The sequence below is a fragment of the Aplidium turbinatum genome, chromosome 11 (genome assembly GCF_918807975.1).
Source record: "Aplidium turbinatum chromosome 11, kaAplTurb1.1, whole genome shotgun sequence".
Classification (NCBI taxonomy): Eukaryota; Metazoa; Chordata; class Ascidiacea; order Aplousobranchia; family Polyclinidae; genus Aplidium; species Aplidium turbinatum.
In genome coordinates, this window is record NC_137482.1 from 17,249,459 (window position 1) to 17,261,388 (window position 11,930).

Below are 11,930 nucleotides of genomic sequence, written 5' to 3' on the forward strand. Positions count from 1 at the left end.
AGAAAGACACCAATAAATTTTGCAAATCGTAAATCGCACAAATACGTTTCTTTGAACTAATTTATGGAAGCAATTTCAGAATGGCTTACTCTGTTGGGTTTTTGTGTAGTTATTGAGTTTTGTGTAGCTGAGTTTTTAGTGTTCTCTAATTTTAGACGCAGTTTTTGCCCGTTCGTGTGTAAGAGTTATCTTTAATAAGTTAATAGCTGTTTATCCGCTAACAAATTTCATACAAATATTACTCTAAAAGTGTTTTCAGAAAGCGCTATAATCCATTATTTGAGTGTAATTTTTCAAAAATTTTCCGGGGGTGCATGCCCCCGGACCCCCCTAGAATACGCGTGCCTTCGGCACGCTCTAACCCCCCTACCACTTTTATTGCTTCAACCCACCAGGATACGCCACTGCACATCAAGTGGCGATGGCTTTAAATCAAACACTTTGTTGTTCTCTTCAATTCATCAAATATTTGGCTCCCCCCAAAATTTTTTCTGGCTACGCCACTGGTCCGCTGTTTGGGGCTCGGTGCCACAAATACATGCAACTGGGCTCGTGTCGTAGCCCCACTCCACCATTCATTTTTAGCAAAAAATGTCACTTGATAAGGGCCTCCACTTTCAGCTCAGCCCAGGGCCCCATACACCCTTAATCCGGCCCTGGGCTAGGCATTAGCCTACCTAATTGTTAACGGACAAAGAGGACGCTGAAAGTCTTCGGTGATTTACCACAATAACAATGGCTGAAAGTCGTAAACTTGTATTCAAAGCGTTGAACGTTAGTGCAGAAATGCAAATAATTAACATTTTATTGAGGGTAAAATTACAAAATACAATGTCCTTTTGAGAAGACAACATTCGATACAGCTTGAACGGTTCTAAAATTCGTCATACTAAAAGCAACACACAACTTCTAATCGTAATTAGCTAATGGTTATCACCTCAACAATACATTTTAACGGTTTGCAACAAAATACAAGTACCAACAAATTTTATACCGTAAGCTTAAGCTACTAGAACCTGACAATATTAGAATCGACAAGGAAGAAGTTTTAATTTCCAGCTTTCAAAACTCACTTTTTTCCTTTCAGTTCATGCTTTACTTTGATCCTTGTCGATTCTATGATCAGATTCTAGAAGTGTTTAACCGCATGAAAAATCTAAGCGACTTGAATAATTGTGAGGGTTGTAAGCTAAAATACTTAAACGTAGTTGGAATGTCAGGTAAACATGTGATCATTTGTTTGCGTCGAAAGGCTGCAATAAATGATGATCGTGGTCCTATACTTGATACGAAGTATCGTAGGGAAAAAAAGAAAAGACATGCTACTCAATATTATATTAGGTCTTTGGCAGAATTGCGAGTAGGTTGACCAGTCCTTTTCTCTTACCAAAACAAAATTTGAAAAACCTTGTGGTGGACAGCACCCAGTCCTTATCAAACTGGTTGCTTTTTCGAACCCTTATTCCACTGCCCATTTACTCTCAAAATTTTTGGCTTGTTGAGACTCCGGTGCCTCCAAAAATTGTTTCTAGATTTCGTTTTCTAGACAGAACAAAAATTACCCGGAAGAAAAACGAACTTTTATAAAAAGCGAATCAACGAGGCCCACATTTCAATAAAAATGAAATATTAAGAATTACTGCTGGAGAAGAGAAAACAAGTGATGAAAATATCCCCAATTCCCCATTTGATAGCCTAATAGATAGAATGGTTATGATAAGCATTTCAAGTGCGAAATATTTCAAAGAACTGTAGCCTACTTTTCTGTATGCTGATATAAGATAGATCTGCGGTAGAGATTGTCTTGTTGACGTATAGGAACCGAGTAACGTAATCAGATTTGACGTATTCACGTTTATTTTAACATTTACAGAAAACAAAAACTACATTGAAACAAATTACAAATCGAACGTTTTATCACATGATGTTCTCTGCTGATGTCACTTCTGTCTTTTTATTTCTACCCACTTCAAGTAACCAGATATTAACACATTGCGTGTAATGACAGCTTTATGGCAATTCAGTCATTATTTTGATCTCAATGAATATTTCTTCATTTGTACGTATGCGACATCATTGTTGTTTCATTGTTAGAAAATGTGAAAGCAATTTTGAGGAAATGATAAACAAGCTATCAAATGACGATGCTCCATAGCAATTTTGCATTTGTTAGAAATGTTAGAAATTAATTTTGTTAGAAAATAATTCATTTTTTTTCTATTTGTCGCTATTATAGCAGTAGTCTTCTGTACAAAAATATTTTAAAGAAAGGAAAAACAAAAAAAATGCTTGAAATCTACGCAATTTTTTGAAATTTCCCAAATATATATCTATCGAAAACAGCCTATTTGTCATAAATGTCAGAAACGTAAAAGTAGTAGTCACCACGCAATGCGATATAACAGCCGGTTAATAAACCATGTAGCCTAGTTGACAAAACCTTGTCAAATTAACACATGCAGATGGTTATTTGTGTGGTCAGTTACTTCTCATTGGCTATACGACGTTCGCAAAAATTTAATTAGAAATAGCACGTTCTCTGATGTTTTTATCATTTTTGTCAAAAACACTACTCATCCACCAACATATAAGTTTCCAGTAAACAAGCAATATATCCTATCATATTGTGTCTAACATACGCTGACGTGTTCTATAAAAAAACAGGCATTATTATACTATCTTATAGCTCTACTGCTTATTTTCAAAACTTTGGTGGCACACAACACATCACAACAAGAAAAATTAATTTGTGGTTATGAATTTTCTCGAGTTTGAAAATTATGATAATTTTTACTTTTACTGATAACATTTATATTCTCCATCCAACGATTAAATTTGCCAAATTTCTTACATGACGCAATAACCTTACAAATAACGTCAAAGTTAGCAAAACCTTGACATGGTTGACCAACTTCACTTAGAAATGATGTGACGTTCAAAACTCCTACAAACTGTGTTTACAAGTTAGTTTTCCAAGGAAGCAAAACGCACAACAATCCGCTTGGATTTAGAAATGTCTCACTATAGCTTATCAGCAAAGATGAAAATGCAAAAACATTAAAAATATTATTTGTCATTTAGCGGTTATTTAAGCTCTGCCGTAAAAGTTGCAAATCCCCTGATTCGCGTTGTTGTGTTGTATTAATATTCCGAAAAAGTCTTTGTTTTATGAGTTGTTACCATGGTTTAATACTTTAAATAACGAATAGTGTGGGTGGGGTGACTCATTCGCGGAATTCTATAGTATCCTACTTATCAAGTTCTTATCAACTTCCTAAAAGATGTGTTTTGAAGTATTAATGCAACTTCTATGCCTATAGGCGAAAACCTGATTTAATCTTTTGATTACGAAGTTGCGGTTTCATCATACACAGTGCCCATACAAAAAGAAAGACATAAGCGTCAACTTGATGGCAAAGGTTGGCATTAAAAAGAATTCTTTTGTACAAGTAGCATTGAAAAAAAGACAACTTGTTTATAGAAACGTGATCATTGAGCAACCCAGTTTACAAACCATACCTTTGTACAGCGTCTACAGACGTTGGGTCAATCATGGCCACGGGTCAATGTAAACACGCACTGATTAACCGGATGAGTAATTACCCAGCCAGCAAATCAGCCTCTTCAGCAATCCCAGCCAGCAAACCAACGTCTGTAGACGTTGAATCAATGTAAAAAGGGGATGATTTGCTTTTTGGGTAATACTTTGTTTTTACTTATTTCAACTGAATGAAATCACACTAACGTTAAATTGCTACAGTGATTGATGGAGTAAGTTGGCGAGTCTATTCCACACGTCAGTGCAAAGACTTACCTTGACTTGTTGCTTGATTAAAAATCCATAGAGTTGTCAAAACGAGAAGGTAACAAGCAATTTTATCAGACATGACCAGTCAATAATATATTCACTCTTTTACAATAACCTGGTACAGGGTGACACTTTTCTCCAACGCCTTACCACTCTCCACAGTGACTGCTTCTACAATAGCCTACTTTCAACTGATACTGCTTATCGTAGTAAGTAGGACTTTAAAACTTTTTGAAATTGAAGAACTTCTTCGATCGGCGCAATGTGTTGTATTTGTGAACGTCACTGACGAAAATGCAAAAGCGCCTCAAACTAGAAACTTCAAGTTCACGTTTTACAATTTCACATTCGATATAACTTTACGTTACAAGCCGTTGGATCAACATTAACAGCTCGTTGTTTGAAATTCGACAGTAGACATTGAATGCACATGGACTGCAAGTAGCTCAAAAATAACAAACATTGTTTATAAACGTGGCCTTTACCAAAAGAAAACTGTCCACTGTGCAGTTGTCCACTTGTATGTTCACTGCGCAGGTGTATATTAACTAATTTTCCAATTGAGAAACTTTTCACACTTAGGCCATGCATTTGAGTAAAAAACTTCTAAAAAATTTCCAAGGGAAAAGTAAAAAATAATATCATACTGATTTTCTTGACAATAAGTAAATTTTTGTCGTTGTTAAAAGACCCCTTGAAACAAAGCGAAATCTCAGGTATAGTGTGCCAAGTTTCTTGTGATGATTGCAATTTAATTTATGTTGGCCAAACAAAGCGAGATCTTAAATCTCGCATTATTGAACACAAAAGAGCTTTCAAATATCAACGCCCGGAACATTCTGCTCCTTGCATACATGCCATAACTTCAGATCATAAAATAACTTGGAGCAACTCTAAAAGTTGAAAGATAGTTTTTTGTCTAGAAATTGAATTTTCATTTTGCATGTTTAGTTGATTTCAGCAACATGGTCCTGTGTTTTGCCATGCTAGACAGGTGTTACTACCTGGTCTAGCCCCCTGAAGAAGTCAGTCGTGTCTGATTGACGAAACGTCGGAATAAAAGCAGATTGTCACTGTATACATCTGGTGATAGTTCAGCTTAATTTGCACCAGTAGAACACCTCATATTATTCAATTGAATTGCTTCCATTTTAAGGTTGTTTGAAACAAGTTATCTTGAAATATTTCGTTTTGCTTTAACGCAAAACTCTGTCTGGGTGTCATTTCCTCTTGTCACTGAGAGCTTCAAACAATCCTATTCAATATTCACTTTATTGTCGTGAATCAAAAAAAAGAAGCTGGTTTACGGTTAAGAGGGCAAAATTAACCGCAAGGATTAATGCACGTAAAAAATCGCTGATGAAAACCATGGGTGGATATGATAAATTGCATGATACTGGCTATAGGCTATGGTTATACGGTAGCTGAAAAACTGCAGGCTACTGGAGAATTTTAATACGAAGATGAATTCCCAATCTTCGGCGGAATTACATCAATCTCCAGTTTCTTCCCTAGAGTGACGTATTTGTTTTTCACGTAATCAGCATTGATGTAAGCAACCTAGAAAAAAAGCTCCAATTTAGATTTTTTTGGACATCAGAGAATAATATTTGGGTATTTACAGATTGTAAGATGCGCTAGTGCTAGAGCCGAGGCAAAACAAGCAATTAAAAGACGTGCTGTTTGGTTGAGTAAAGTAGTGTAGAAATGCAAACTTTAATGTCTATTCCAACTGCTGTTTATTCTTTACAAATTGGTTATCACTGATGCATCGCATGTTTAGCAACTTTTCGTAATGCTTCAAGCGGAAAAGTTTGAGAACCACCACAATAAGCCATGAAAAATCATTGACCAAATAAAAACAAATTACCTGCATATGCCGTTTTCCTCCATTAAGGTTGAAACTGGATCTTGCATGAGTACAACGACGGTTGTTAATGAACAAGATGTCTCCTTCTTCGAGACGAAGTCGAGTCTAAATGGTCGCAAAAGTTTAACAAATACTTTTTTTTAGGTCAGCGCAGTTTTTGGGTCATGCATTAAGCAATGAAGCTTAAATGACTCTCAACCATGCACCATCGAAGCTGACGATTGCCAAATTATTTCCGAATTTATTCAATGATTTTGCATGGCTTATTTTAATTGTTTTCAAACTTTTTCGCTGGATGTATTACGGTTACGGAAAAGTTGCTAAACATTCAACTCTAAAGCTGGTCTAACTTAAGGGGTGGCTAAGGCGAAAGTATTAAATACGGATAAAATTGCTGTACAAAGATTGGGATGGTTTTGATAGCTTTCGATTTACACCTGGAAGAACATCTGGCAAGGGCAAAACTAATTCCAATTTATAATTGATAACATGAGGTTGTTTATTTGGTTGCTTTTTGTTAAGTAGCTCGTTGTATTTGGCTCCATTAGCCATTGCCATTGATCGCGTTGACTGCTGAAAACAAATTAACTCGGGTTTGGAGTTTCATCTAGGTTGTTTACAGTTTATCCTATGTTTATAATACTTTAATCTAGAGTTTAGACAAATGCGTGCTGACATTTAAAACTGTATTCGAGGGTCAAACCTCAACGCTTGTCGCTGAGAGTTTATGGTTGTTGCTGTGTATTCTGTAGTGGTGGTGTTAGTTTTGTCTCAACAACAATGGTTACAGAGCAGTATGGTGTGACGAAAACAATAGTGTTCTTAATAAATAACAAAGCTGTTTTCCGTGACATTATTAGGCTACTGCACATACCTTCTGTCACTAAGTGTCAGTTACGCTCCTGCCTCCACTATCTAGTGACTGGAAAGTAGATATTTCAGACCAATTGATTGTGCTTTCAACTCATTTGACAAAATTTAATCCAATGCGTTTAAAGCATGATTCTTATTACACATATGTTTAATACAAGTCGTAAAAAAAAATTAAAAAGTTTCTAATACTTTTATGATACTTCTTTACCTTTATTCTCTCTCGGTTGAGGATTTCCATGAATCCATTATAAGCTTCATAGTATTTTTCAACATCTTCTTCCTTTACCTGAAGAGTTGTTTGCAATACAGGGTTCCAGTGCACTGCTACAATCTAATAGATATCACGGATTTTACCATTGTTGTCTGGTTGTGACAAGTACGCTAGTGCTATACATCTGTAGAGTCAGCAGAGTTGGTAAGAATCCATGAAGTATAAATGTAGTAGTTCGAGTGTGTAGTGTCACCTAATTCAAAACCTATTTTGAATGTGGTGTTGTAACTTATAGGTTTGTCTACACATGGATTAACACAGAGATCTATCTGCTAAAGCCGAAAGCAGAGACGTAGGCACGGGAGAGGGAGTGTGGGAAAGGAATTGTCCCCCTTTTCCCAAAAAAAAGATCTTGCCCCGAGCAAAAAAAGCTTTTTATTGCTATCACAACGTTTTAATCGCATTATATTACATGTTGAATGACGTTCCTTAAATGTTTGACTAAATTCAGTACTTACATTTTTAAACAAACTTTATGTCAATGTTTTTAAACTTTATTTCAAATATTAAAATATTGGCTTCTCCAACAGTTGCCTTTACCCCCTTAAAATCTTCTTTCTGGCTATTTACCTCACTGACCGGAAATATTGTGAGATTTAAAGAGTAGTTGAAGTACATTAAGTCGGTCACTCTTTGAATTTCCAAGTGTTACGCACACGCAAGAACCAAGGTTACCTTTTTATTGTAGTCAAGAACAATATGTGTCTTTTGGTGTTCGAAGTATCCCCTTTCAATGTTTGGTTTATTTGATGAGGAAAATGTAGCAGGAACCCTAGTTAGCGTCTCAAAAAGATTTGGTGACTCGTCTCGTAGAATCGATGCTGCTTCAAATGCATCTACAATTGAAGTCTCTCCTCCAGTAACACAAGAATCAAATCTGATTCAAGAAAATCAGCTGTTGCACGTGTTTTTTTTTCTGTATTCAAACTAAACGTAAATAAAATTTTCTGTATTTTTGCTTGAGTTATAAAACAATGCGCTTGTTGTATTGATTCGTATTACCTTATGCAATGCAATAGTTGTATACCGGGCTCAACCTCATACATCGATTGGTCCATATGAGCAGGTAACTCTTCCGCGGTGAAAGCGACTCCTTCTTTTTGTTTGTCCTCGTTTGGTTTGATTTCAAATAACTGTATTTCGAAAAGAAAACCTACTTTAGGCCTACCGGTACTATAACTTAATATATTTGTTAAATCTGACTTGGAAAAGTTTTCTTCAACTTGGAGATATGGGAACTAGTGCTCCCCTTCAAGATTCAAATAATTATTTTATGTATGAAACCTCACGTCAAACTTGTTTAGCCGAAAATTTCTGCAATGCAAGATTTTTACAGATATAGTGCGATAGCTTAGCCTTAGCGTATATATAGTCCATAGGACTAGACCAAATCATATAATTAAGTTAAGCTTCCAAAAAAATCCTTTTTTTTTTAACTCAAACTTGTGCATTGGGTAGTAATTGTACAGTAACAAACTTGTTACCAGAGAAGAGCGAAGAGGTAAAGATATACTCACAGCTTGCAAAAACTGTTATTTTTGCATTGATTCAATGTCTGCAGACATTGGATCCATGTAAAGGGCGGATTTTGCTGGCTGAGATTTTCAGGTATAAAATTGCATCTTGGTTCGTTGCTTAATGCAATTCGAATTCGATGGTACTGCTATTTTGCATTCATCAAATGCTGGCATTTACACAACAATCTAACCTCTTAGTGTAATTTATTAAGAATCCATTTAGCTATTATAGCATCTTCACCTTATTCAAATAGAATCTTCAGCTAATTCAAACTTGAACAGTGATATATATTCTTAGCGTTACACTTTACCTGGTCCACATGGTTGCTTTGTATTGGAGCAATCCACTTTGCTGCCTGAACAAATTTCCAAAGTAGGCTATAATTCAAAGTGTACGACCGACAAATTATCATCATATACTAGTTTGCATTGTATTATCGGCTGTAGGCAAAATTTCGATTTTATTACACACCACCTTTGCGGTAGATGATACCACTGTGCTTTAAGAGTAGGCTACTTGAAAAAAATATCATCCTCTCGAAAGTGTTTTATGACCGATATTTTTAGCTTACAGATACACTTATAGGCCATGAGACTCTCTGGCTGACTTGAATAATCTATAGTCAATAAAGAATGTTTCTTACCTCAATAACTGTACCCGGAATCGTAGGAGCATTTTTCACCAAACAATATCCAACAGCAAACATCGATTGTAGTATCCTAGCACAAACATGTTTGATTTGTTTGATATAGAACTTAACTTGATAGCAATTTTTGTGGAAATTAAATACATAAAAATGGTCAAAAAATCTCTTTAAAGTAGACTAAATCAGGTCGCTGTTTATTCAATGATATGACCCTTCGTATGGTCATGTCAATATAGGTTGTACCGATTTTGTGGTAAATTAAAACCAACATTCACTGCATCTGCTCCACTGTCAATTTGACCCTACTCTAACCAGAACTTCTACGAAGCGTTTAGAACAGCAAGGGCAAGGCCCAATGCATTCAGTACTGGTAGTCGCTTTGATGATTGATGACACTTTCATAATTGCTTTTATGGAATAGTTCTGATTAATTTTTTAATTGATGGACTTTAGACATTCGTTAGTTCTATATATAACTTCTTTTGCTAATCTAGTGATTTGTCGATTCTGAAATCTCAATTCTAATTATTAATTTTCGTTGCTGCTACGTTAAACATCTACCTGGGTATAACCCGTTCGAGACCACCCAGCCTTGGTGTACCAAAAGTAGCCTACCTGAATAATTCTTTGTCTTTGTGCACATCAGAATAGCTCCATGTTGGAATCTCAGCACAGTCTTTCTTGTTCTTTAAATACGTTGTTATGACATCGCGACATGATATCTTAGCTTCAAAACAATCGTTGCAATAGCAATATTTTCGCAACCAATCAATGGGAAGGATGGTCACGTGGTCAGCATAAGTCTTATTTTTAACAGAAACATGTAAAAATGCATCTGCAAAAATGCAACATTGTCAATCTACTACTCAATTCTTTAGCGCAGTGTTTTTCGACTTTTACTGAGCTACGAAGCACTTTTTGCGTTACACTAAGTGACTAATGAAACATAGTTAAATTAATAAACTTCCTGCGGAACACCCGACGATCTTTCACGGAACACTAGTATTCCGTGGAACACCGGTTGAAAATCACTGATTTAGCCCATACCTTGCAGTCTTCTACATTAGTCAGAGGGAAAAATGAACCATACACTACCCAATTCAGAGTGAGGCTCTTTTAACTTCAGAAGCTTCACTTTTTAACAAGGTTTAACCAAACAATTTAGCCTATTCAACTGTGGAGTTACACGTGCTAAAGAGGTTGTAGATTTCTTATTTTCAATTGTAAACGTAGAAAGTATGAAAATCAATTTAGTTACACTAGCAGTAGCACGACTCACTTTTGACTTGCATGCTTTTAATACCAAGATCTAATGGAAAATCGGAGATCCGAAGATGATACTTGCTGTGCACATCAGGTAAACAGCGCTCACAGTGGCAATTAAATCGGAGCCATTTTGCATGATATCTGAAATATATAAGCACAGCAAGCATCATAATCAGAACATACGTTTACAAAAAAAAAATTTTTTTTAAAACTTTCAAGTGGGCTTGTTCTACTTAAGTTGACAAGCTCAAAAACGTAAACCTTAAAATCATTTGTGCATTTGTGAATGTCTGATTGCCACTCAAGTGAGACATGAGAAAGGCAGCAGTGGCCTCTTATTTTTGTCACACTTGCTTTAAAACTTATGAACAAGGAATCGGATTTAACATATTGTGCATATACAAAACAGATATGTAAAGGATGAAGCTATTCAAACACCTGTTGAATTTGGCTTCACCATATCTCGTAATTCAAGATTTAACGATTATGTAATGTTTCACAGGTGTGACAAAGGTGATGCAATCTTTGCTTATTTCTAGCAACAGCCAACAGTCCATGACGTAAGACGTCAGGTTCAGTAGACAACGGTTCTATGTGACGTTTGATTTGAAAATTGTCCGTAACAAAGGAGTAGATGGAATGTTTTCTACAGAACGCTGTTCTCATCAAGAATCATAATATTAATTAAACTACATTTGAAAAACAATTTTGTTTCAGCTTTTTGTAAAAAAATGTTTCAGAAGTTGCTGGTCCGATATGCGTGATTCATCAGGCACGTCGACTTACATTTCTTTTAGGTGCCTCAGTGAAGCTTCGACTAGAATAAAATGATTGCATTACTGTATGTTGTCTACTTACAAGAAAACGAATCCTCATGATAAACCACTTTGGAAATCGAACATCCTCACAGGCGATACTATAGCTATAAGATCATGAGTTTGAAGCCAAAAGAAGCAGATGAGATAAAATAACTCTGATCATAGCCACTAGATGACCATACGAGTAGGAATTACACATTAGAATTAAACGTTTAGCCTACCTGCTACAATGTCCATCTTCCCATTTCACACATGTTAATTTTCCATCATCTGAAACATCTATATCAGCAAAACTAGCAGAAACAATCTGATTCACTTCAATGGACATGTCTTTATTCTTTAACACGAGGCAAATGTGATAAAAGTTTGAACTAAGTAGAGAACAATAGCCTAATGTTTTCACACACCCTTCATATTATCCACCATAGACTAACCATCAAAGCTAGATTTCTACAAAAGTTGGATTTAAAAAGTTTTTGATCAAATTTAACAAGTTCTCATACCAGTGGACTAGTGTAGAACATAGACATACTGTAGAACTCAATTTTTGAAATGTTATTATAGCATCACAGTCACAGAGAAAAGGAGGTCTGTCATTTAATGGGCGACACCACAATTTTGTCATAATCATAACGCAGAGATAGGCTTGAATGGATGGGCTATCAAATATCGCAATGATCCAAATGCTCACTTCGGAAGTCACTTTCGAATAGCCCCGATAGCTCAGTTGTTTAGCACGTGACTTCGCAAACGAAGAAGCTTCAAGATCAAGCGGTGCTGGTTCGACTCTTGGGGTGTGAGCTTGACGGGTGTGCCGTGTGCGCTTGGGGTATAGCGGATTCTGAGGACTGCTCTTCATT

General features: G+C 36.0%; 1 protein-coding gene across 1 annotated transcript; it reads right to left on the minus strand.

Moving 5' to 3' along the window:
* Positions 1–5,061: 5,061 nt before the first annotated feature.
* LOC145780268 (gamma-butyrobetaine dioxygenase-like) lies at positions 5,062–11,398 on the minus strand. Its single transcript, XM_082591971.1, has 10 exons — positions 11,292–11,398; positions 10,266–10,393; positions 9,602–9,821; positions 8,984–9,059; positions 8,651–8,695; positions 7,825–7,955; positions 7,498–7,699; positions 6,760–6,882; positions 5,679–5,783; positions 5,062–5,368 (listed from the first exon to the last, which is right to left on the minus strand). The coding sequence occupies exons 1-10, from the start codon at positions 11,396–11,398 to the stop codon at positions 5,261–5,263; spliced, it is 1,245 nt and encodes a 414-aa protein (XP_082448097.1). The 3' UTR covers positions 5,062–5,260.
* Between the last annotated feature and the right edge of the window lie 532 nt (positions 11,399–11,930).